This window comes from Lonchura striata, chromosome 20, assembly GCF_046129695.1.
Source record: "Lonchura striata isolate bLonStr1 chromosome 20, bLonStr1.mat, whole genome shotgun sequence".
Classification (NCBI taxonomy): Eukaryota; Metazoa; Chordata; class Aves; order Passeriformes; family Estrildidae; genus Lonchura; species Lonchura striata.
Genome location: NC_134622.1, coordinates 5031865 through 5057464, shown reverse-complemented (window position 1 = coordinate 5057464; position 25600 = coordinate 5031865). Strand labels below are relative to the sequence as shown.

Genomic DNA, 25600 nt, shown 5'->3' with positions numbered 1-25600 from the left:
GCCTTGGGAAGATCACTTGGGGTGCTGAACACAGGCACTGCAGAGTGTTTTCTTTGGAAAGCCTCTGACAGAAGCACTGCAGCAGTGCAGCCCAGCCTGCTCACACAGCTGTGTTCTGCACAGGAACCAGACACAGAGGGGCCATAACACAACTCAATTTGCTCACTTTTGTCCTGGGCTGAATTTGAGAACTGTCAGAATGTGGGAATTAAAAAGTAAAAAATAGTTCAGTCAGTTTTGTTGATTAAATTCCCCCTTCTAACAAAAATCACTGTCTACATGAATGACATCAGCTTGTCTGACCTGGTTAGCACAGCAGGTGGAGTGATTCATTTGTCACTGAAGGGCAGGTTCAACTTCTTAAACCTGGAAGCTGGTACTTCCCCTAAAATAACCAGTTATTGCAAAAAGTAAAATGACTCTGTACTTAACTCCCAGTGCAAGATAAGCTCTTGACAAGACTGTAATTCCCTAGGCTGTGGTTTGCTCCTACACTGTCTCCAGATCCAAATGGTGAGGAGTTACTCACAAGATTAAAACAAAACACTGTGAAAACATTTTTCCTGATTGCTGTAGGATTAATAAACTATTGCAAAATATCCTTTTCTGTGAATAGCTACTGCCACCACTTAAACTAATTATCTCTGGATGTATGCACAAGCTGAACACAGTATGGGAAAATTCTTGCACAATTCCATCATATCTCAAGCAAACTGCTCTATGTTTTCACAAAAATAGTCTAAGCTCTCTAACCCAATGTTTCCATGAGCATTTGCATCACAAGTCCTTGTTTTGCCAAGCATAAATAGAAATAATATCCCTCATATGCAATTAGCAACATGAAAAGCCAGGGTTTTGTTGCTAAATCCAGAGAGCCACCTGAATTTTAAGAGTAATACTTTTAAATGTACTTTGTGTTCTAATTTGTTCTTTGCTTAAAAGAAATCCTTGCAGATCATGCTTTCATGGCCCATGGAAGTTGCACCTGGAAGTCAGTGTGACACCGACACAGGAAATAAAAGCAGATGCCTCCAACTGCAGCAATGGACAAGGCTGAGGCTTGGCTTTGGCTCTGGGTGGGATGGATGGACTTGGCAGAGCTTTACTGAGTGACTGTCAAGGTCAGTGAGAGAACAAGGGCAGGGTTAAACCCTCGAGGCACAGCCAGGAGGTGTCACTCCTGTAGGCAGCTTCTGAGACACCTGATAACTGCTATTCCAAAGGCAAACAACAAAATCAAGGAAAACATTCTCAAAACCTTCTCTGAGCTATGGATAAGTCATTCCCTGCAACCAGGGCTCAGTATTGGGCAGGGAAGGAAACCCAGCCAGCAACACTGCAGCCTCCCACCCACTCCATCTGCAGGGTGCAATTAAGCACTGGGTACTGTATCTTTAACTGCAGAACAGGCAGGGAGGACACAGAGATGCTCCTACTTCATCCGGTGGCTTCTCCTCCTGGCTTCACCATCATCCAGCAGGGAAGAGAGGATCTGGTGGGCCTGGGGCTGCCGGGGTCCTCCTCGCTTGATCTTGATGCTGCTCCTCAGGGGGGAGCCCAGGATCACATCCTGTCCAGAGCCTGGCTCAATGGAAGACAAAGAGTCTGTAAGGAGAGAAAGTCATGGGAGAGCACTATTTAAAAGGGGAGGCTGAGGAAGACACTCGTGGGCCCTTCTGAGTGGTTCCTCTTCTGGGAGCAGTGTGCTCCCTCCTGTTTGCTCTCCAGGCAGGAAGCAGCTTTGGAGCCACAGCTCTGCTGCCATCACGCTTCTCCTGCATTAGTTGTTTCCCCTCTGAGCTCTCTGGGGTAAGTGCTCCTACTGCAGGGCCTGTTCTCCTTTGCAGTTCCATTTCATAATTTATCAATTATGAATTTACTTGGGCTGCAGCAACTACTCAGCACTGCCCACAGACTCCTGGTGTTGGAGGATGAGCTGGTGGGCAGTGATGCTCTTAGGGTTTAAGTACCATTTCACTCCTAGTAAAGGACATTTGGAGGCACTGAAAAGATAGAATGGAAGGATTCACCCACCCTGGGCTGCAGCCAAATCAGAACTAATGCTGGAGATGGATGGTGGCTGTTCCTGGTCCCAGAGCACCTCCAGGTAACAACCTCCTGCTCTTCTCTCAGCTAAACAAATTAAATATACACTGCTCTGGGCCACTCTTCATCAACAAATGCTGGTGGCTTGATCTGCCTCATCATTTCCAATGCCCCAACTTCTTCCTTCTGCCTCCAGAGCTGGATGTTTGTTTCCCTGCCAGGAGCTCAGTGTGCCACCCTTGGCTTGATCCCACCAGGCAGCGTTTCTGTTTCCAGTGAAATTTTGGCTGCTGGAGGATTTGGGCTCTGTCTGCTGGCACCAAACCCTGCCAAACAATTTGGGCTTTGCTGTGTCCTGCTGGGCTGCTCTCTGCAGCTTCCAGGCCAGGTCAGCTCCAGCTGCCCTCCCAGTGCAGAGGAGAGGTTTGTTTGCTGGGATGTTTTGCCTTGTTGCTTGGGTGGCTGTGGTTTTGGAAACCACACTCAGTGGGAAGTTCCTTGGGAAAATGAGAGCATGGGATTGGCATTTCTGAGTGGGGTTTCAAAGCTGGGCTGCCCCAGGACCTGTGGTCAAATCCTTAACACCTACACTGGGAACATGACCAGACAGTTGGTGCTGGGTGATTTAAAACTCTGTGGTGCCTTTCAGTCCAGGGAAGTCTGTGCTCAAGGGAAATATTTTTTGTTATTTAATGTCTTTTTCTCTTAGTTTGTTGAGACCTTTTTAACCATATACACAAAGATGAACATAATTGCACAAGGAAAATAGGCCTTACTTTCCAAGTTCCATTTCTAAACAGTATTTTTTAGGTCCTAAAATACGTATGAAGTGAAAGAATGGAACTATTTCAATAGCCCAGAGTAGGAATACAATTATCAGCACTTATGGGACAAAACCCCCCTAAAGTCATGTAATATAGGTGTTTAAATATGACCTAACCACGGTGCACAATTAAAAAACATCAATTTTTGCTGATGCAGTTACACTGGTAGAGAAGTACAGGTGGGTGTAAATAACTCATCTCCATCCCAAGCAGTAACAGATCAATACAAATGGCTTGCTGAAATGACTGTTTCAAAATAACAGCAGCACATGCCCCGTTGCTGCTGTCTTTCCAAAGAGAATGTGAGAAATAGCTAAATCAGGCAGTTCTGCTGGGGCAAGGCTGTGTGAACCCCAGTCCCTGCGTCTACAGAAGATTCCCAAGAACGTGACTTTTTGCTTTGTACCACTATAAATGAAGGTACAAAGTAAAAGCCAAAGGAGGCCCAGACCCTGGCTCGTGTAAATACCCTGTTCTGTTGGACTCATCCAGGGATCCCCCCTTTCCCTCTTCCCTGGAGATCATCCCAGCTGGCACGGGTTGCTGCCTAGGAAATCAAGTGGGCATCTTGATTCCTCCACCAGCTCAAAGCAAAGCAGAATAAAAAAAAGATGTATTTCTACCCCTGGAATGAAAATGAGAAGTGAAGCAGGATTAGTGCAGAGGTAAGGTCAGGGTGAGTGTGGTTGAATCATGGGGTTGTGAATCAGGGTTTCCCAAAAATCTTATGCTGTTGCTGCCTATTGCTTTTGGAAATAGCATTGAGGCCTCCAAGGGCTGGAGGCCACTGAGCAGAGCAGGCTCCAGGCCAGGCCAGCCATGCCCTGGCTCTGGAAGGGTCCAGCAGCAATTCCATCCCAGCACTGCTGGCTCCAGACAGGGCTGGGACTCCCAGGTGCTGCCTGAAGTGTTTTCTTACTCTGTAGTGAGGCACTGTCAGGACTGCTGGGCATTTTAGCTACTCAGCATTTCCAGAGCTTCAATCAATACCCAAAGGCCACGTCCCAATAAAAGTGGATGCTGATCTGAGGGGAGGTGTGAGCTGGGCTCACGAGCAAGGCTGGGAATGAGGTTCCACGTGTCAAGGACAGAAAAGTGCTCTGGGACTTGCTCAGTGCCATGGAACAGGTTTGCTGCTCACAGGCTGGGATAGCAGAGCCAAACATTTTGCCTCTAACTGTTTTTGAAAGGGGAGAAACTGGCACAGCAGGTTTTGGTAGCTGTGAGAGAACTGATCCTCAGCTAGCCCAGAAGGAGCAGTCTGGCAATAACCAACTCCTGTGACAATAACCAACACCATCCTGTGGTTAAGGGTGAGAACTTTCTTTAAGGGATGATGTACACACATGCCAGTGATGGGAGAGCCAACAGCCTCAAGAGATCACAAAAATCTATCTGAATGTAAAACATTTAAACTCTGTTTAAATCTGACTGTGAAAATAGGTTTCATGTAAGTTATGATCACAAAATGCTCAGGGATCACTGATTTTCAGGGTGACATGGCTGCACTGTCTGGGCTTTCTCTGCAAACCTGGTGCTGCACCAAACAAGGGCCTCAATGGTGTTCAAGTCACTTGGAAGATGCTGTTAACAGGATTAAATGATCTGGCCTAAAGACTTGAACAAGCAGCTCTGTGGGAAGCTGGTGGATGATCTGTGCCACATGGCTTGAGCTGCTGCTCATGACTTGGCTGCCTGAACTGTAACAAAAATCACTGTAAGGATCATTTCACCTGCTACTGGAAATCCAGAGGAAGTAGTACAGCTGCAGGAACTCCACAGTTCTAAGCTCCCCTAAGTCATGGTACCTATTTTGAAAATGGGGCTTGAACAGACCCCAGAGAGCTCAGGAGGGTGTGAGGATGTTTCACCATCCAGCCTGAGCAGAGCCCCTGCTTCACAAGAGAAGAAAACCTTAGCAGTGCTCACCATGAATTCCTATCATGTGCTCAAGGATTAACACTCTCTCAGCTAAAATCTTCAGAGCCTCTCGAAGCTGTTGGACACCTTCCCCCTGCAAGAAAGCAAACAAAACTGATGTTGGGATGTGTGGCACAATAGGCTTCTTGTCCACAATGTCACTTTGAGAGCACCAAACCCTGCAGTGGGGATGTTTAAACATGAAAATATTCAAAAGAGGAGAGAACCTAAGTAGGAGTGCAAGAGAAATCCCTGTTCAAAGAGCTCCTTATGTACACTCAGTCTATAGTTTGTTGTCCTTTTCACCTCAGGTGTGGGCTTGAAGGGCCAAAGAGATGTTGGGAAGTGTTTCAGGGATTGAGAGCAGAGATGTGAGAACTCCAGTGCTCTGCACATGCAGTTTGATCTCTTCTGGGAGTCTCCCTCAGCAGCTGTGAGGGACAACAGGGAAGTCATTCCAACCAGCTCCATGTGACAGAACAACCTCTGGGGACTGAGGTGTTCAAGAACATGGTGACAACATGGCCAAGGAAACCTCACAGACCAGGATTTCTGGCACACATTCAATCCAAACCCAAGGCACACTTGCTCTGCACATTTAACTGTGGGCTCACCCTCTGGCCCCCCAAACCCACCTGTCAAAGGGAATATGGTTGAAGGACAGCAAAGTGACAAAACCAAAAGTAAAGCAGTAGAAATACATCCTTACATCAGCACCTTTGTCACCTTCCTCACCCTTCTTGCCTGGTTCACCCTAAAACAAAGGAAGGAAATTTGGTTATATGGGGCTGAGGAGCCTTCCAGGACCCCTTGGATCCCTCCCCACCAAAGAAGAAAATTAAAGAAGATTTCACCAGCAGAGAACACATGGATCTTCGTGCCGAACGCCAAAGTTCTCTCCTGAGCTTTGCCCTGGCTCCTGACAGATTCCCAGGAGGTCACCACCACTTCTAACACAAATGAATTTGCCCAGGAGTGGCCAAGCTGCAGGAGGAGCCACCTGCCATGACCTGGGTCCCAGCAAGGCCATAAACATCTCACTGGGCTCTCAATGAACAACATTGTGTGCTAAAGCACAGATTAATTGCTCCTTTCCCTCAAACACACATGTTTTCATATTATATAGAACAGAAAACCTCTCTATTCTACTTTCATTAATTAGTCACATCACTTTCTGCCTCCGAAGATGGTCATTAAGCTTCTCTTGAACAAAGATCTCTGAGCTGTGAACATTGCTCTCATGTTTCCCCCCAGCCAGGAAGCTCATGCACTTTCTGAAGAGCAGATGACAAGGAGAGATTAAACCACTCTAAGCTAAACATAAAACAAAACTAACAATCTAAAATAGAGTGGAAAGGCTTGGGCTCCTCAAACTTGTTGGACATCCCTGAGACATTTGCAAAGCAGAGGTGAGCACAGGTGGAAGGACCAAAGAAAAGGCTGTGTGAATTTTATGAAATGATGAGGCAGAACCAAGGAAGAGTGATGAGACTCCTCCCAGAGGCTCTGGGGCTTCTCTGGAAAAGAAAAAAAGCCTATTTTCTCCACTAGATCTCTGTCAGTCAACCTTCATCACCACTGGTTTGTTTCCAATGGCCAGGTGTGCAGTGCAGACATCTCCTCTGTGCATGTGTTCAGGTATTGCCAAAAAACCATTTGGAGACATCTCTTAACCCTATTACAGGGTTTCCAGCTGAGCTGGGCCAGCTGAGGTGCAGGAGGGAGTTGAGAGCAGCTGATGGACTTGGAGCTGTTTAACTGTGCCCACCTTTGGGCTCTGGTGGTGCCAGGAGCTCCTGTGTGTGCCCAGCTCTGGCCAGAGGGATCTGCAGGCTCAGCACTGTGCTTTGCATGTTCCATTTGCAGAGGGATTCAGTAGGATAAGAGTGTCTATGGAACAAATGTCTGAGCTCTGGAGCAGCTCCAGGCCAGCCAGTGGCACCTACAGTGCCAGGCACCAGCCCCACCTGAGCCTGGCACCACCCAGGAGTGCAGCACTTACAGGAAGTCCCTTAATGCCCCTCTCTCCAGGCAGACCTGCTTGCCCCTGTTGGAAATAAAGGCAGTGTCATTAGGAGATCCTTTGCCACTTGACAAGAACACAGTGTAATTTTTACTCGTGGAATTAAGATGGCTTAATGAAAAAAACTTACACTTGGGGTAATGTGTAAAAAAAAAAAAAAATTCCTCTCCCTTGACATTATCACTTAAAGACAGCAAAAGGGGGTTATGGTTTTCTGTCAAGTATCAGCTCCAAATCCCATCAGGCTCTGGAGGAGCTGGGTTGGATGCAGAGCTCCTGAGCTCAGTGCCCTCTCTGTAAGACGATTAGCAGGCTTTTTGAACTTTCCAGCAGTCAGTTACATTATACCAGGAAGGAATTTGGCTGGAGATTTGTTCCTTACAAAGACACTGCATTCTTCTCTCTGGTAGAAGTGATGGGCTGCTCTGCCCCAGCCAGAACAGAGCCCAGGACTCCCACCAAGCACTGATTTAATCTGCTCCTGCTCCACACACCCCACAGCTACTGATCAAAACACAGGTACAATATTTTGGTTGGTTTGTTTCTTTCTCCTGCTGTGCTAATTTTCACATTGTTCTCAGTGAGGGGTTTTTGTTATTTTTTAAAAATTATTTTTTCTTTAAGAGAAATAGTCTGAACTAGTATGTGTTTGTTTGGGGCAGGATGAAATGCTGTTGAACTGAACATCTTTTTTTCCCCTGTTTTCCTCCACAGTGTTCCCATGTTGGAGCAGCTGGGGCAGAACAGAATCCCTGACCAGGAGAGCAGTTACAGGTTATTTAATGAGAAAGCAGGAGCCTGGGAAGAAGAGGCAAAATGTAAAAGCATTTATAGAAATCCATTAATGAAACAGCCAAATACATCCCCTGGCTCTTCTTCTGTAGACATACACAGCAACAAACCCATCCTTTTTATCCCTTAAAAAACTTACATATATGGGTGACAGATTTCTGCAGTGGAAAGGGAGAGCTGCTGGGTTTGTGTCCATCAAATTTGTATAAAACCAACAGAACATTCCCATGGAATGAATTCCTATGGAATGCCTTGCCAGCAGCAGGAAAAGGCCCCTATGGACAGGGAGAGCTCTGGGAGAAAGGCTCAGTCTGTCAGGTGCTCCCAGTATCTTCAAAGGGAAATACTTGGATTCTGCACTGGAGGGAGCAAAGCTCATGAAAAAGCACAGGCAGGAGGAAAAATCTCAGAGAGGAGCACAGCAACAGACTGAAAATACATCAACAGCCTGTGCTCCATGTCCAGGAGGAACAGAAAGGATGTTATCAGCTTAAAGGGGATCAAAGGATATTTAGGCTGGATGTTGGCAATATCTTTTACCCCAGGCCTCCCTGGCTGTTGCTCTGAAGAGTGCCTGGAGATGCTGGGAGCCTCCCTGGCTGGCAGTGCTTGGGATGAGCAGAGGCTGGGCGTGAGCAGCACACAGAGCTCAGCATCCAGGGGCTCTGCTCCGACTGCTGCAGGTCTCTGCCACATCTGTTCTCTCCAAGATTAAGCAGGAAGAATGTATAATAACATTTTCTCAAATCTCAGTAGATGTTGTAAAACCTCCCCCCCACCTCTGCTTTTCTTTGCAGCTGCACAGCTCCTCTGCTCGAGCCCTCATTTTTATCCACCAAACCCAAAATTGCAGCATGTAGTTGTCAAAACCAGCATTCAAAGCCACACTCACAAAAGACAAAAAGCACACAGAGCAGCCTACAGAAATTCTGACAGAAAAAGCTGTCAGCTTCCCTTTCCACACTAACAGGAAATACAGGGTTTTTTTCTATTTATCAAGACATTTTGATATTTGAAAATCTCATTTGTCCCAAACCTAAGAGGAGAATTACAATTCTAAATCCTTAGCAAGGAGGGAAATAAAGCAAATTCTAAGGGATCTGTCAGGAGCAAATGGACACAATGGAATAAGATTTTGTTTCAAATAATGTGTAGTAGTAATATGTAGTAGTAATATGGTATATTAGTACTAATATTAGTAATATGGTCAACCACAAACTACAGCAAAATGTTAAATGTTAAATGTTTATCAGTTTCCTGGATGGAAATGTGACACTTTGCCACACACCATGCCCTTTTATTTTTTTTTTTAGCTGAAAATAAAGATTGAATGACAATGAAGTGTAGTTGGTAATCTGTGCATCCATCTCATCAGTTCAGTTTTGCTCTCTACCAGAATCTTGAATTCTAGTCCCAGAGCTCCAGCAGTCTGCCATATATTTGTAAAGTCAAGTCATGCCCAAACTGGCTGAGCTGCACAAGGAAAGTGTTACAAAAAATGACCAACAGTCACTGTCTTTCGGGGAAGTACAAGTAATTTCTTACATCAGAACAGGACCAAGCACCCAAAACTAAATTTTAACAGAGATTTCCAAAGGCAGATGTGCCCCACCCTCAGATATCTGCTGCTCCTGACCCCTCAGGAGGGCTGAAACGAGCACCTTGCACAGTCTGGACAGAGGAGCAATTTGTCTGCTGCTGGTTATTCCCAGGAATTTGAGAAGCCAGCACGTTGGAGTTCACTGGTCTGCATTTCTCTGTGCTGGCTCCTTCAGGCATCCCTCTGGCCTGCTGGATTGGAAGGGGAGCAGGAATGCAGAGCAGGTTCTGCCATGGGGGGTCACACACCTGCATCCCCCCTTCACCCCCATCTGGGCCCAGGAAAATGCACTTGGAAGGAAAGGGAGCTTGTGTCCCACAGCTGTGGCACTGCAGCCACCCCTGAGACATCCAGCACTGCCAGCCAGGTGCCCTCCTTGTCTCTGGCCCCTCCTCTGGCTCTCTCCACAGTCCATGGTGCCCATTTCAGACCTAAGGGCTGAGGATGCTCTCCCACCCACTCCACTCCCAAGTGATTTTGTGCTCCTAGACTCACCCAGACCATTACCTTTTGGCAATTCAGCTGGACAGAAGCAGCCAAAGGCTCAAATGACCCTTTCAAACCCTTCCCAATGCTAGAATGGTGAGCTGGTGATCTGACACATTTATACCCTTGTTAGATATTTCTCTGGTAGCTCCTAAACTTCACCAGTTTGGAAATAACATTCAAACAGACTTTTTGTTCTCTGTTTCATTATCAGCACTGGGCAGCCCACAGAGGACTGAGGCACATAAACATTAAGAACATGACTTCAATATTCCAGATATGTTAAGAACATCATTTGTTCTGGGGAATGACTTTGGTTCAGGAAAATATGGTGAGTTTTTAAAGCTTTAATGCCACAGAAGGAAGAGTTCAGTCAGACCTCTCAAAACACTCCACACTAAACAGCTTTGGCTGGTGGAAGAAAGTTGTTCTCCACAGGCCTTTATACACCATGTCTTTGCTACCTCTTTGGGGTAGCAAATCTAAGTTAGCAAATCTGCTAATATCTTTGGGAAATACCTGACTTTGCAAGGAATTTAACTCTTTCTCTGGAAACCCTTATCTTTGTTCCTGCAAAAACCCCAGAAACTCTGCATTTAAAGTTGGTGGTGGCTGTAGCCCCACTGCATCTGTGAGACCTGTGCTGTGTATAATTCCACAGCCCCCACGTGCTGTGGGAATCTCCCTGTGCCTGTAAAATCTTACTCTCTCTCCTCGGTCTCCTTTGGATCCTTTTGGTCCAGGCTGGCCTGGAGATCCTGGCAAGCCCTGGAAAAGATGCAGAATGAGAAGGAATTAATTTCTACTGTGCAACCTTTGTGTAGGTGTAGTGAATACATTTCCCAGTGATCCTCAGCTCCTGAAAACCTCATACACCCATTAAGCAATTGGGCTGGATTCTCTTTTTCCCTCAAGCAAATACAACAGGAGCTCTGTTTGCAGATATCCCAAGCCCTGTACTTTCTGCAGATGCCTCTATTTGGGTCTTTTAATGCACTGCAGGCCCCTGATGTAACACATTTTTATTTTTTCAGCGTCAGTATGACAGGACAGTTCTTGTTCTCAGTTACCAGGAAGAAATTAATACACAGGTAGTATGTTTAGCTTAAAAATCCCCACTGCTTCCCCCTGCTTCTTAATTGCCTCAGTGGGTGGCAGGAGCAAGCACACATACCTGAAAATTAATTGGATTGTGTAGTGGAAATTATTTTGAAGCTATTCACTCACCCTAATAAACAATTTTGAAATTAAGCCCAATCTCTGCTAATAATTTTACTCCCTGGGTTGAACAAATCTATAAAGCAGTCACCAATGGCTAAGAAGGGCACAGTCTCCAGATTTCTCCTAATTGAACTGCTATGCAGAAATTGATCCAAATTCTTAACTTACCCACCCAGAGAAGCCACAGTTATTAACCAGACCAAGAGAGAACAATATTGTTTGTTTATATCCAGCCTGTCAGCTCTCCTTCTCCCCACAGCCACGTACAAGATGCTTTTTTCCCACCTCAAGTGTCTTGCACATTGTTTTCGAGGCTGCAGAAGTGAGTCTGGGGCTCCCCTCCAGGCCACTGGGGATTTAAGCCAGCCTGGTTAGGAGCAGCCCCCCAAATCCCCACACCACACCAGAGAAATGGGTTTTCTAGGCCCAGGGAAAGGAGTATTGCTGGGGGGATCTCAGTGCCTGTGAAGTGGCCCAAGGAGGTGGCACAGATGGGATTTTAGGGTGCAGATGAGGAGCCCTCTCCCACTTCAGCTGGGAGCCAGCAGCACATGGCTCCCTGCCTGCAGCCAGCTCAGCTGGGCTCCCCACCAAGGATTCAGAGACTTAGACCTGGCTTAGGAGGTTCCCTGGGGCTGCCAAACGAGGTAGGGCACAGACCAGGCTTGGCCCTATGTCAAACATGGAGCATGGACAAAATCCAAGTGTCCACAAGCATCCTTTGCTCCTGACAGCTCTCAGCAGTGTGTGCTGAGACAGGGATGCTCAATAACACTGAATCCCACAGTGCAAAAATAAAAGACTTACAGTGTGTGCTGCGTGTCAAAAAAGCCAGACTCTGCTGCTGAATCTACTTATGAATTGTGAATTACCTTATATTTAATGATGTTAAACTGCATCTGTCATTTGGCTGCCAAATCTCTCACAGTGTTTGTATCTATCTGGAGTTTCTCATTGTTCTCCAGAGTATTTCCTAATTGAAAGGATTCTGCTACACTGGCAAACTTTCCCTAACCTGTTGTTCATTGCTTCTTCAAAGTGGTTAATAAACACATAGGGAAAATCTTCTCTCTCTATTTTCAGTTCCAAACCTCCTCTTATCAGATCTGAGTTACATCCCTCTATAAAGTTACTTAACCTTTCTCTCTGCTCTCCAGTCATGTGGGATTCCTTTGAAATATTTGCTGCTGCTGCTTTACCTCCACATTAAGCAATGTTCTTCCCAAAACTGAGTCCCTTTGTATCAGCCAACCACAGTTTGGAGTAGTTTGGCAGTTCCCTATTCATGACTTCACTTCTTTCCATTTAATCAGCTTTTTCCATCCATGTGAGTACTGTGCCCTTCTTCTACCATAAATTTTTGGAGTGAGCTTTCCCCACTCCATTATTATCTCCCCCCTCCACAATGTTTGTATCAATAAATAAATAATCAAACTGATGGGAATTTAAGGTATTTTTCTTGAATAGAAAGTGCTATGTCTGGAAAAGTAGGCTTAACACGTTCACTCTGGTGAATTGGTGAATTCCCATTGATGCATTTTGTTCTTTTCTATGTGTTCCACAGGAAATGCATAGTTTTTCTATCACTGTGTTAGTAAAGCCCATGTCAGATCCTTTGCATCAACTCAGGCCACAGTGAAATGTTTTGACACAGCAGCAGCATGATGTGTTGTCATGATTAAGGACATTGGAAGACTCTGGAAAGTTCCCCAGCCATTTCAACCTCCTAATCCAGAATGAGAAAAAGGAATTCAGTCACAGAAAAAGGAATTAAATCACAGAATTTCATGGGGAACAAAACAGCAGAGCTAAGATTACTCTCCCTCCTTGTGCACGGGATGATGTTTCACCCCTGTCCCCCCTCTGCCCTTCACCCCAAAGCACCAAAGCACCTTACTTGTGATCCAGGGGCTCCAATGGGTCCTGGGGGCCCTTTGGGTCCTGAAGCACCTGGTGGCCCTGGTGGGAATCATAATTGGAGACAATGTTAAGGAGACTTGGAAGGAAGAATCCTAAATCCCAAAGGCATGCACTTCCTTTCATGTTCTGCTGAGTCTCCCAGTGAGTGAGAACCCTTCACCAAACACTGGATTACTGGACACCCACATCCTGACAGAAACATCCCCATGCCCTAAGGGGGATGTTAGAGCTCTGGGAGGAAAAAAATGGTGAAAATAGGCAAGAAGGATGTCAGTAACATCCCCATTTCCATGCCTTAAAATGCAACTTTTGAGAAAACTTAAACTAGATGCATGGAACAGCTCCATGAGAGCGAGGCACTGCAGGTGCTGGTCCTGAAACAATCTCAGGTGGCAAGGGAAGCTCCAGGGCTGCTGCACTTGGTCTCTCTGGGATGTCAGAAAGCTGATGGAGATGGAGTTTGGCCAGAGATAGGAGAGGCTGAGTGGGGCAAAGCAAAGCTCTCTCTTGGTCTTCACTCACTGCAGTGGTAATAAATTAATTTGAAATCTGTAGCACAGGAGAGCTGCTTCCAGGGTGAGTTAAGCACCATCTAAACAGGTCAGCTTGTCTCACACAGTCACTTACAGATTCATTCCTTTTGAAAAAATAATTATATCTCAACAGTAGCTGTTAAATTATACCTGCAGATGGGAGACAGGATATTTGCTTAGCCTGAACTTAGCAATACTCCTCTCTGCTTTAGTTGTCACAACCCTTGAGATGAAACAATGTGGACATTATATACAAAGTACAGCTGAATCAGCCTCAATCATTAATGCACCATACAAATGCTTAAGTCAAAGAATAAAGGAATTGAAGGATAAATGAAAGGCCCTCATAATGAAAGGAGAAGCCTTTTCTGCAACTAATGGGAGTTGACTCCTAAATATGCATCATACAGGGAAGTGCTGACGTTTGCAGGAATATTATCATTTAAGCCACCCATCAGCACAAAGAAGGCTTGTCACTGAATTTCAGTGACAGATTCTGGTGAATCTCAGAATTCATCTCAGATTCTGATTTCATTTATACTGGTGAAAATCTGGAATTGCTCAAACTGGCTCCAAAGATTTCACAGACGTCACAGAGCATCTGGCCAGACCCTGCTTGATGGAGCTCTGCTGGGACAGGACAGGTTTGCAGCAGGGGGAGAACAACTCTGCTCTCAGGAAGGAATCACTGGACAGCCCACTCTTAAAGACAGCTTTTAATTAGCCCCTTTCTCACGATGGAAAGCTGAAACAATCAGCCACTATCAACAGGTAAAACCCAGGTACTTCTTGCCACCCTTCCAGTGAGGACCCTCCCCTCCTCTCCAGGCCCAGGGCCCTGGCGCTGCCCACGGCTGTGCCCTCCACCCTGCAGCCCTGCAGCCCAGCCCTGGCTGTCACCTGGCGGCCCCACGGGCCCCGGGGCTCCCCGCGGGCCAGGCAGTCCTGCCATGATGGTGTCGATGACGGTGGAGGCCAGCTGGGCTTCTCCATCTGCGGACAGAGCACAGTCAGGGTCCAGCACGGCCGGGAGCTCAGCTAGGCTTGAGCCCAGCTGGGATCTCAATCAGTGTCCAGCCTAGCCAGGAGCTCAGCTAGACGTGAGCCCAGCCAGGATCTCAGTCAGTGCCCAGCATAGCCAGGATCTGCTAGACTTGAGCCCATCTGGGATCTCAGTCAGGGTCCAGCACAGCCCAGAGCTCAGCTAGGCTTGAGCCCAGCCCGGAGCTCAGTCAGTGCCCAGCATAGCCAGGACCTTAGTCAGTGTCCAGCCCAGCTGGGAGCTCAGCTAGGCTCGAGCCCAGCTGGGATCTCAGTTAGTGTCCAGCCCAACTGGGATCACAGTGTCCAGCCCAGCCAGGATCTCAGTTAGTCTCGAGCCCAGCCAGGATCTGAGTTAGTCTCAAGCCCAGCCAGGATCTCAGTTAGGCTCTAGCCCAGCTGGGATCTCAGTTAATCTCCAGCCCAGCTGGGATCTCAGTAAGGCTCCAACCCAGCTGGGATCTCAGTTAGTCTCCAGCCCAGCCAGGATCTCAGTTAGGCTCTAGCCCAGCTGGGATCTCAGTTAGTCTCCAGCCCAGCCAGGATCTCAGGCTCCAGCCCAGCTGGGATCTCAGTTAGTCTCCAGCTCAGCCAGGATCTCAGTTAGTCTCAAGCCCAGCTGGGATCTCAGTCTCCAGCCCAGCCAGGATCTCAGTTAGTCTCAAGCCCAGCTGGGTTCTCAGTTAGGCTCCAGCCCAGCCAGGATCTTTCCCAGTCCCCCGTGCCCAGTTCTGGCCGAGGCTGGCAGTGCCGCACGATGCCAAATCTGGCTCCTGGAGCACCCATCCTTTGCTCCAAAGAGCTGCTGTGGAAGAGGTTTTACAGTGGCTTCTGTGATCCAGAGAGAAGTTTGATAAGAGGATCCATGTTTACCCCTGAAAGAATTTTCTACCAAGGTTGTTGACATAGAAAGAAAGACAGAAAGAAGGATAAAATAGAGAAACCTGCAGCTGCCTGTTCCAATGAGCACTTTGTTTGTATTTTGTGACCAATGAGTAAAGAGTAAACGTGTGAGTTTTATAAGAAGGTATAAAAAGCATGCATGCTGTAATAAACACAGCTTTGAAGCATTCTGAAAATGGAGTGTGGCTTTGTATTGTCTCTTGTCTATGACAGGCTGTGACCCCCCATCCTGCAGAGCTGCTCCTCTCAGCCCTGAGAACCCCAGACAAGCTGTGCTTTCTCTCAAAACCTTGGTGTTTGATCCAGCTGTGCAACCCTGCCTTGGAACGACTGACCCCAGATTCCCATCCCCACCACACAGCTGGCTGGTGGCTGCCTGGCAGGGGAAGCAGGGCTGTGGGGCTCCCTCCTGCCTGGCACCAGGACCTGCTGAGGCTGCCTGGCAGCACAGCTCACCTGGGCAGGTGCTGCTGGGAGGGGCCCTGAGCTCTGAGGATGCAGGAAAGCCCAGGGATGGGGGTGCTCTGCCTCCTCCATGTGCTCAGGAAACTTCCCTGCCATTTAGGATTAGTTTAGGTGTTCACCTGGGCAGGTTCACTGAGCTCTGGGAAATGCAGAGAAGTGGAGTGGAGCAGGGAAGGGAAAGCCAGCAGCAGGAATTGGAGGAGTTGTGTGCTTTTGCACATCTTCCTCAGTTCTCTCCAGTCAGGACTAAAACCCAGCAGCCTGTAGCTGTCCATATCTTCCCTCTGCCTGGAGCCATAGGTTTCTATTCAGTTGGCAGCTGGATAGAAAACTCACAACTATAAATAAAAAAGCAACCCTTAGTATTTAATGTGATGCCAAGACCATATTCAACAACCCTGTTCCCTGTGGACCTGTATTGTGGCACACCTTTAATCTGGGGAGGTACCTGTATGGCAGCACCTTTCATCTGAGCACCCCACAACACTTTGGGACAGTTGTGGAAACCTGGGGCAAAAAGTCAATGAACAAGCAAGACAGCAAGGCCACAAAACAAGCAAGGAAACCCCACATCCTGGTGCTACCAAGGCTTTCTGTCCTGACCCTTTGCTGGAGGACCAACCATAAATCTTCTGTTTAACCTGGGTAAAGATGTTGTCTCCTGTTTAACCTGGATGAAGATGTTGGCTCCTGGTCACCAGGATGGCAAACCCTCTGAAAATCCCACATTTTCTACAGCTGGAGGCTGCCATAAAGGAATAATGTCCACCTCCTCCTGCCCATGACCTCAAGCTTACTCATGTTTCCTTCCACCCATCCCTGTAAGTCATCACAGTAAAATTCAGGGGAACCCTGGGCAGGAAAAGGCTGGGAATGTCTCCCTGCAAATGCCAAGTGACACCAGGAAGGTCAGAAGGGTGTTTGCTTGCTCTGCAGAGTTCAGCCCAAAGGTCAGAAGGTGAACTCTCTAGAAATTGTAGCAGCCACACTGCAAAGCCTTTCCAGCTTCTGGAGTGTTGGCAATGATAGAGAGAACTCCCAAGGCAGGTGTTTGAAAGCAGTTCCCAGGTGAAACTGGGCAATGGCTTTGACTGCCAAGGATGACAGGATACCTCTGCAATGCCTTGCTGGCAGCAGGACAGCACAAGATCCAACCCAGATCCCTCTAAGAACCACGTTTTGTGCCTAAACATGAATTCAAGCAGGTATTTATTTGACTGCTGCTTCTAAACCCATTCATCTCCCCACTCCTCACAGCCCTGAAACAAAACAACTGAGACTCTCCTCATGTTCAGGAGGAAAGGTACCCCAGTGAAGTGTGTAATCCAATTAATTTGAGTTTTATTTGACCATGTCAAAATCCATCACAGCTTGGAATTAAGATGAAATTGAGCAATGAGCATCAAACAGCAGTGAAGGCATTAACAGTTGCAGAGCCTTTTGTTTTTGAAGTGATCAACAAAATCAACTGCACATCCACAGAGAGGGGCAGAGGATGGACTGCAAACAACCAGGGCTTAATTTCTGCTGGAGGTAAGCCAGGGATGAAGATTTGGGTTACAAAACATTCCAGCTAAATGGCACATTATTACAATGACAGTTACTCCCACAAATCCACCCATCCTGACATTTGACTCAACATTATTTAATGAGAGGTGATCCCATGATTGTGACACAGGAGAGAGCTCTGATCAACAACCCTTGGGCTCAGCAGCTCCTGCCTGGCCTGGGCAGCACAGGACTGGGCCAGTTCCTTCCTGGACAGGCAGGATTCACTCAGAGCCAGCTTTCCTTCCAGGATCAGCTCTGAGTGAAACACTGGGAATAAAAAGGGTCTGAAGTGTGTTAAAACACAACCCTCATATGTTTGTAAAGGATTGCTTCCATATTCTCGTAAAGCAGCAGGAAGAACTTGTCCCTCCTTATAAACGGGGACATTCTGGGGCTCTCTGCAGGTGGAGGCTGCTAGAGCAGCCACAAAATAGCATCAGATGGAAGCAGGAATCTTCCCTTCTCAGCCACCTCCTGCACTGACCAGGCTCAGGAGCTGGATTCTGTTTCAGTGCTCCTGGATACCCCAAAGACCTTGATACTGAATTTGCTCCAGGAGCTTTCCAACCCCTATCCAAGCCAAGAGGAGTGAAATCAGTGTGGCCTGGTCGGGTAGGAGCACCTGTATTCTCTGGAAGGGACCAGAGACACCCTGAAACAGCCCAGAAATGCCCTGAAGGACCCAGTGAAAGCTGCCCAGCCAGAGCAGCAGAGGCAGCTCAGGGCACACTTGGAAAGGACTCGGTTTTCTCAATTCCTTTCCTCCTCTCCTTCCCCTTCGCTTCCTCTGATCTGCTCTCCTTCCTCAGGAAGGGCCTTGCTGGCAGCTGGGATGCTGCTGCACAGATCCCTCTCTCTCATCACCACTGACATGCTGGGCACACCATCAGCTGCCCTGCCTCAGTTTCCCTTTGCTCTCCCCTCAGGCTGTCCAGGGGAGTGGTGCACTCACCATCCCTGGAAGTGCTAAAAAATGTGTGGCTGTGGCCCTTGAGGACATGGTTTAGTGGTGCTGGGTTGATGGCTGGACTTGATCTTGGAGGTCTTTTCCAACGGTGGTGATTCTATGAAAACAGGTTAATTTTATTTCATGTGTCCTTGGCAGATCTTCGAGCTGCATTCTCTATTCCCTAGAAATCACCAATGTTAGCACAAGGAATAGGTCTGAGCTGGCTCTAGACCACGTACCTGATCACTCATTTTGAAGTGGCAGGGAAAATGAGAGATGCCAGTAGCAGCAGCCCCAGCAGTAGGGAACAGCAGCTCAGCTTCTGGCCAAGGGCTGAGGTTTCTGACTAAGGGATAAATCCCCCCATTATAGTCTTGATTTGTTGAGACAGGATGGAAATGAAGTAATCCTGTCTTAATTTTTTTTCTGCTACCTGATCTGGAGGGGAAAAATGGGACCATTTCTTTTACCACAGCACAGGGAAACTGAGAAAATATTTGTCTCCCCATTTCTGGCTTCTGCCTGCAGATAAATATTGCCAACAGGAACTTGTTGCAATTAATAAAGGCACAGGCATTAACCATGTTCAGGCAGATCCAAACTCTGTATAATAACAATAACCTGATACAGCTCTCACATCTCATTCCCATAAGCAGGAATATGCTTCCCTCTGCTGTCAGCAGCTGGAATTTTGTATTTATAGTTTTCAGATGTGCTCCTTTCAAAACAAGTAAATACATTTTAAAAAAGCTAAACAGACTTTACATGGCTAAATTTTACTGGTGGCAAAAGATCAGCTTTCCACCAGCCTGTAGGAGGCAAAATCAGCCAACAGAGAGGAAAAATTGTAAAAAAATACACTTGATACTGCCAGAACATTGTCATGGTGACATAGATACTTGCAGCTGGATTTGTCTGAAGAAAAAGTGCCATAAAGTTTTGGGCTACTCCTTCTGCAAACCAAGAAATGCACAGGCATGGGGGAGGAGTGCCAAGGGATGCCCAGGGATGTAAATGGAGCAGTCACCATCTCTTCACTGTTCCAAAGTCCATATGGCTGCCCAGTGCTGGCAGAGATAACAGAAATATAATTATCCTCCATTTATCCTCTTCCATCTGGGCACAACATTGAGTTCACCCTCCTCACACATCAGCTGGGGAGGCCGTGCAATCAAAACCTTTACTCACTTTTTAACTTATCCACTGATCACAAGGAAGAGTTTAATTCAAAGGGTGGTTGGAGGAGGGGGCAGCAGCAGCACCCAAACCATCCTTAGGGATCACTTGGAATAAAATGCAGAATGTATGATCCTGAGAGGAGTGAGACAACTGTAATGCAAAACTTCCTTGTTCTCAGGGTGATGAAGGCAGCATGCTGATGTTTATTTTGTGAAAATCTCAGTATTGAACTCAGTTATTCATCCTGTCCATACACCCTAAGTACTGAATACAAAATCGAGCTGTTAAAATTCTTCCTAAATTAAAAATACATCTGTTCACTTTTGGGAAAAGGAGTCTGGAGAGCAGAGTGGGTGGAAGGGAAGGGAGAGCTTGAGATAACTGTCAGACATGGAGAGACTTCGTAATCCTTGGCTGTAACTAAGACAACTGAGCTTTGAAGCTGGACAGGAGCAGCAGAGCTGGGGAGGAGGCACAGCTGAGGTCTGGGGGAGTGGAGCTGGGAGACCTGACAGAGCTGGGGCAGGAGGTTACAGACCAAGGGCAGACACAGCTGAGCTCTGCTCCCTCATTACCTGCCAGCTCCACAGGGCTGCACCAGGAGAATCAAGCCCAGATCTGAGAGCATTCCAATCCAAGTGCAGGATGTGCCTTTCCTAGAAAGCCTTTTCTTGCCCTGCACAGCACAAATTAAATAAATCTATTTTTTAAATCAGCACAAAGAAATCCTGGCCCTCCTGCTACAGGGAAGGGATAAATCATGGTGTCAGTCTGGACTTTCCAATCCATAATTCTGTGTTTTGTGTGGATGTGGGATAATGTGGATGCACCAGAAACACAGGTGGAAGAAGCATCTGCAGGGCCAGGGAAGGAGACACGTTTAACAGATGTCCTTGTTATAATTCCAGATCTCTGCAAACCTCTGGTCCTTGCTGATTCCTGAGCAGCTCTGACTCTCCAACACCACAGCAGCGGCACCAAGAGGGTTCCAACCCCACAGCCTTGGTGCACCAGCACCTAATCTGCCACTCTGGATTCCTCTGGCCCTTTCTCCCAGGTGATGCTACCTGAGCTCTGTCATTTCAGCAGAGACCTTCTTCCCACTCCTGATGGAAGCTTACAGAACACCAAGTTGCCTCCCCAAAGCTGTGCTGAAGCTAAAAAAACAGGCACAGAGAACAAAATCCTCCAAACCCTGCTCTCACTGACAGTTTAGGAGAGCAGGAACTTTGTCCTTCATTTTGGAGAGGTGAACCCCCTTGCAGCTTCCAAGATGTTCCATCAAACAGGAGCTTCCAAGAGAAGCTGAGCTGCCCCGTGCCCACTCTGCTGATGCCACAGGAGAACATGGCAACTGAGGAGGGAACTTACTTTCTTTTTCAGCTGTGGGCTGGAGTGAGTAGAGAACTCCTTGCTGGAAGGTGAGAGGGAGGCTTGGGGTGGCTGGTGGCCCTGGAGGACCTGGGGGACCTGGGATCCCAGTTTCTCCTGGAAGTCCTCTTGGTCCTTGAGGTCCCAACATCCCTGTGCAGAGGCAGGAGAGGATGTGTTAGTACCTTTGGGGATGTGCTAATGATGCTATCATGTGAAAAGGCAGCAAGAAGACAAAGGATTTCTGTCCTGAACTGCAGCTGTGGGAATCAGAGGGGTGGAGAAAATAGAAAATAGAAACAGCTTCCCAATTTTCCTCTCTTTTTTTTTTTTTTTTTTTTTTTTTTTTTTTTTAGCATCTTCCTCTGCAAAGAAGCTTGACTTGGCTCAGAGGTGCTGCCTTTGAGCAGCCCAGTTGCTGGAAGAGTGAAATCTCCCCTCTCCCTGAGGCTGAGTGAGAAACTACAGGCAGCAAAGTGAAATCAAATCCTGTTTCCCTCCAGGTACACCTGTGTCACCTCCCTGCCAGGAAGCAGAGTCAGTCCAGGAGCAGACAGATCACATGTCCTGTGGGGCTGGAAGGCTCTCGTTGCAAACTGAGAAACCAAAAAAAGCAGACACATCCTTGGCCAGACCTTGGTCACTGACAGCTTGCCAGCAAGTGCCAAAAAGTGTCCAGGGCTGCTCTCACATTTAAGGCACTCTCAAAGTTTTAAATCTTACCCGAGCTCAGGTTCACAAGGCACAGAGCCTGAGGTCTGGCACCTCTTGTGCAGTATCACCTTCATCAAAACATTCAGAAACAGCTGGAAATGAAGAAAGACTCCTAGCTCAGGAATGGAGTGATCTCTGAAAGAATGGCCTCATAACCTTTTCCCTCAACACACAAAAGCATCATTAGTTGTACATCCTGCCATCTGACAGCTTGACACAAATGGTGGAGAAAAAAGGGAGTTAAAACAGGCACCCAGTGAGAGGGTTAAACAGGGAATGCTCTGCTCCAAAGGCTGACAGGCTCTTTCTTACAGCTCCTGAGCAGGATGGGGAAACATGATCCTGCCCTGCAGCTTTCTGGGCAGGCTCTCTCCAGCCCCACAGGAAATCCCAGGGTCACTCCTTGCTCCTGCAGGTGGTTGCCTGCCCTGGGAGCTCCTGGCTGACCCCAGCTCCCAGGGGACTCACTGCAATGGATTTGATACCAACTGAAGATGCTCAAATCTTGTGTGTCTGGCCTTGTCTGAGCTGCTGTCACAGACAATTTGTCTGATGTGAAACAGCTCCTGTCACAGCAGCACTGCCCCTGCAGGACTCACCTGGTGGCCCTGCTGGGCCCCTCTCCCCGGGCTGTCCCTTCTCTCCTTTGGGCCCTGGTGGTCCTGGGAGCCCGGTGGGTCCAACTGGGCCGGGGGGACCGACCTGTCCTGGAATCCCTGGAAATGTTCAGAAAGGAAATTAGCTGCAGGTCAGGGTGCTGCTGAGGTCAGAAAGGCTTCAGCCAACTCCAAACCAGAGGAGAGGGACTCGGTGAGGCAAAGGGGAGAAATGAAGCCGTGCACAGACAGGGAGGCACTGCTGGCAGGAGCCAGACAAGCCAGACTAGACTTTGCTTCTCCTCTTCTTCCTTCAATCCTGTAAGGAAAAAGCACATCCCCATGCACAAGACCACCCCCAGAAAGTCAGCAGGATGTGCACCTCCAGCTGGGATGTGCTGGGCAGAGCTACACTGAGCCCACACTGTCCCAATCCCAGGGCCTGAATGGCTTTGGCAGGGTCTGGATGTCTTTGCTGGGTTCATCCAGACACACATAAACTCCTGAGCCATCCCAGTGTACCAAAATACACAAAATAGATTTGCCAGAGAACATCAAACCCTGTCTCCCACTTACTCTATTACTCTATCCACATCACCCAGAGGTTCTGTGTCAAGGATGTTTCCCTGGTTTCTCCTGTGTTCATTCATCTCTCAGAGCTCTGTGCTGTGCACGAGTTTTTTTCATCCCAAAGTGACATTAGTGCCCCCAGCTTGTGCAGGAGCTGGCTGTCAGTAACTAATGCCACTGAGCAGGGTGCTGAGCAGGCTTCCAGGGCAGCACCAGAGCAGTGATTGCAGCTCAATGGGATGTTTCTTGACAAGCCCACTCAGACCCCCAGGAAGCCCAGGAGGGGTGCAGAGGCAGCATTAGTGATCTCAAAGTCGCCACTTCTGGTGGCACTAAATAAAATCTTAATGCTGTTTTCCCCAGACTATCAAAACAACAACACCACTTGGCAATTTTATGGTGCTGTTCAGACAAACTCTGCTGATCTTGGGTTCCCATGGAGAGACATTTAAACCCTGTGCAATCAGCACTGCAGCTTTAATGCCCTGGAGGGGTGGGTGAGTGGCTCTCTGTCTGCTCAAAGTGGCAATGGTTACAACAGAGGCATTAACTGTCAGAGCCAAGAGAATCAGAGATTCCTGGTTTCTGGGCTACCAAAGGGCTCAGAGCATTTGAAAGCAGTGTCAGATGCAAGCTCCAAAGCCAGAGGAAGATCAGGATGATTCCAAAGTTCAGTGCACTCAGATTTCAGATTTTAGTCCATGACCACAACACAGCAGAGCAATTTACGTTTGATCAACTCTTAAGGAGTGTCTTTCTCCTTCCCAGGTATCAGGAAAGGTACTGGACCCCTCAAAACCATTGCCAGCAGAATATGCTGTATATGGGGGTGGAGAGCATGGATGGGAATGGAGGGAGAGAAGGAGAAAAGGAAAGAAGCTGGACAGCACCTTCCCAGCTGGTAGCAGGGAACAGGGCTGCACAACCACTCAAGGCTCACAGGATTTGCAGCTCCCTCATTTGGGTACAATTCCCACTCTAGATGTGGGATAGCTCACCTGGAGAACAAAACCTTGTCACCCCAGGCATTCATCCAAACTCCTCATTTCTCAGAACAAAGCAATAATCCCCCAATATTAGATCCCCCTGGAAAGGTTCCCCTTCCTCTTTTCTTTTTTTCATTTTGCAGAGATGTCCAAACTGGTTTTTCTTACCAAAATGAAATCTCTCCTCCTTCAATCCACGATGAATGTGGGCAGACTGAGGAAATGACATTTCTCAGTGGCTTTCGGTGGGAGTGGGAGCCTGTTGCATTCAACTTTTGAATGCATTCAATCACCAATAAAGATCTGATTTAATCTGAGTATTGAATATGGAATTAAGGCCAGGTTTTAGTTTGGATCAATTTGCTTATCCACAGGACACAAACTGCAGGCTTTTCTATGGATAGAAAGATGGATCTCCCCTGGCAGGGGATGCTGTCCTGGGAAGCCCAGGCAGGTGATCAGGAGCCCTTTTATGGGAACAGCTTCTACCTCTATAAAAACCCCAGCACACCTGAAACTTCACTGCAGCAAACTGCAGCACAGAGGCAAGAACAGCAGAAACTTTTGCAAGCACGATGCTGTGCTGCTGAGTGTGGGTCAGAACATTCCTCACTTTGTCAATCACCCTCCATCCTGCAGTCCAACCTTATAACTCAACCCCATGAAGTCCTGCAGACCAGGAGCAATCATTTCCTGCAGCATCATCAGTGCCACTGCTGCAGCAGAGCTTTAGAGGAGCTGCCACTTCCTTCCCTGGAGGGGGAGGCACTGAAGGAGAGGCTGCAGAAGCAGCACTGGGCAATGAGTCAGGCAAGTGACAAATACTGGTGACAAATGGTGTTACCAGCTTAAAAGAGACAAGTGCAACGGGGGAGAAAGAGGGAATGATGCAGGGAAAAGGGGGGAGGCCAAATCTTCAGCTGGCATAAATCAGCTCTGCTGCAATGCCATTGCTTCCAGAGAGCTGAAGCCCCTGGTGAGTGTCTATCCTCCAAACAATATGAGGCAAAAGGCAACAGGAAAAATATTTTTTAAAAGGCAGACGGTGAGTAATCCACTGCTGGAAACCAAATCAGATGTGCAGAGACCTGGATTTTCTTCCTGGCTCTGTCATCAACCTGCAACGCACCATCTGCTGCCCTCCTTCCCCTGGGTTTTCCCTGCACAGGAGCTGCTCTGTTGATATGGAGCAGAGGAAAGTGATGTCCTGAGCATCCCCAGAGGCTCCTGCTGCCCCTGGCAGGGTAACAGCAGCTAGGGAAGAGTTTTCTGCCATCACTCAGGACATGCCCTGCTGGCTCTGGCCACATGTGCTTCCATGATCTGCCTCTCCATCAGACACTGCTGTCCATCCTCTTTGCTGGGGAATGAGTGTCTCAGAGGTGATAAAACTGGAGTTTGGCCTCTCCAACCAAAGCAGCCTATGATCAGATAAAACCCAAAGAACAAACTCAGCCTCTCCATCTGTGAGGCTCCAAAAAGTTCCTTCTGGTTTTTGGGACATAAGTACAGGACTGGGCACAACAACAGTTTGTGCTTTGAAGGAGAAACAGCAGAAAATATGAACTTACCCTGTGGTATCAGCTGCTCCTCTGCACCTCTGTGTCCTTTAGGCTCTGTTCAAGAAGGACAGAGTAAAAAAAAAGAAAAAGAATAAGAGAAAAATAGAGAGATATGAAAAATTAGGTCTCTTGCTGCCAACTGGCTCAGCCAGAGTATATATATTTTCTTAATACTCAGAAAAATGTATTCTGTTGATTAACAAGCTGATCAGAAAGGCCAGTGCTGCAGCTGTCTCAACAGCACTGATTGCTTTTAAATGATTGTCTATTCTCAGCCCTGTCACTCACAGAAGGAACAACCACCCTCATGAACAGTAGCAAGTTTTCCTGGACCTCAGCCTGGAGAGG

The 25600-nt window shown here is 47.6% G+C and overlaps 1 protein-coding gene across 1 annotated transcript; it reads right to left on the bottom strand.

Annotated features, from left to right (window-relative positions):
- Positions 1 to 717: 717 nt before the first annotated feature.
- On the bottom strand, positions 718 to 25267 carry LOC110482052 (collagen alpha-1(XXVI) chain). The gene is made up of 10 exons (XM_031506450.2): positions 25262 to 25267; positions 22138 to 22254; positions 20825 to 20977; positions 14266 to 14358; positions 12810 to 12871; positions 10397 to 10459; positions 6793 to 6837; positions 5500 to 5544; positions 4800 to 4884; positions 718 to 1605 (listed from the first exon to the last, which is right to left on the bottom strand). The coding sequence occupies exons 3-10, from the start codon at positions 20973 to 20975 to the stop codon at positions 1433 to 1435; spliced, it is 717 nt and encodes a 238-aa protein (XP_031362310.1). The 5' UTR covers positions 20976 to 20977; positions 22138 to 22254; positions 25262 to 25267; the 3' UTR covers positions 718 to 1432.
- Positions 25268 to 25600: the final 333 nt, after the last annotated feature.

What these genes read in the sequence shown, in the direction of transcription:
- LOC110482052 (XM_031506450.2), bottom strand. Translation starts at nt 20,975, where the DNA reads ATGTTGGGACCTCAAGGACCAAGAGGACTTCCAGGAGAAACTGGGATC. An exon ending in GGGGCCCGTGGGGCCGCCAG is followed by an intron (nt 12,872 to 14,265) that starts GTGACAGCCAGG and finishes GATTCCCACCAG; the next exon opens with GGCCACCAGGTGCTTCAGGA. An exon ending in GGGGCATTAAGGGACTTCCT is followed by an intron (nt 5,545 to 6,792) that starts GTAAGTGCTGCA and finishes CCTTTGTTTTAG; the next exon opens with GGTGAACCAGGCAAGAAGGG.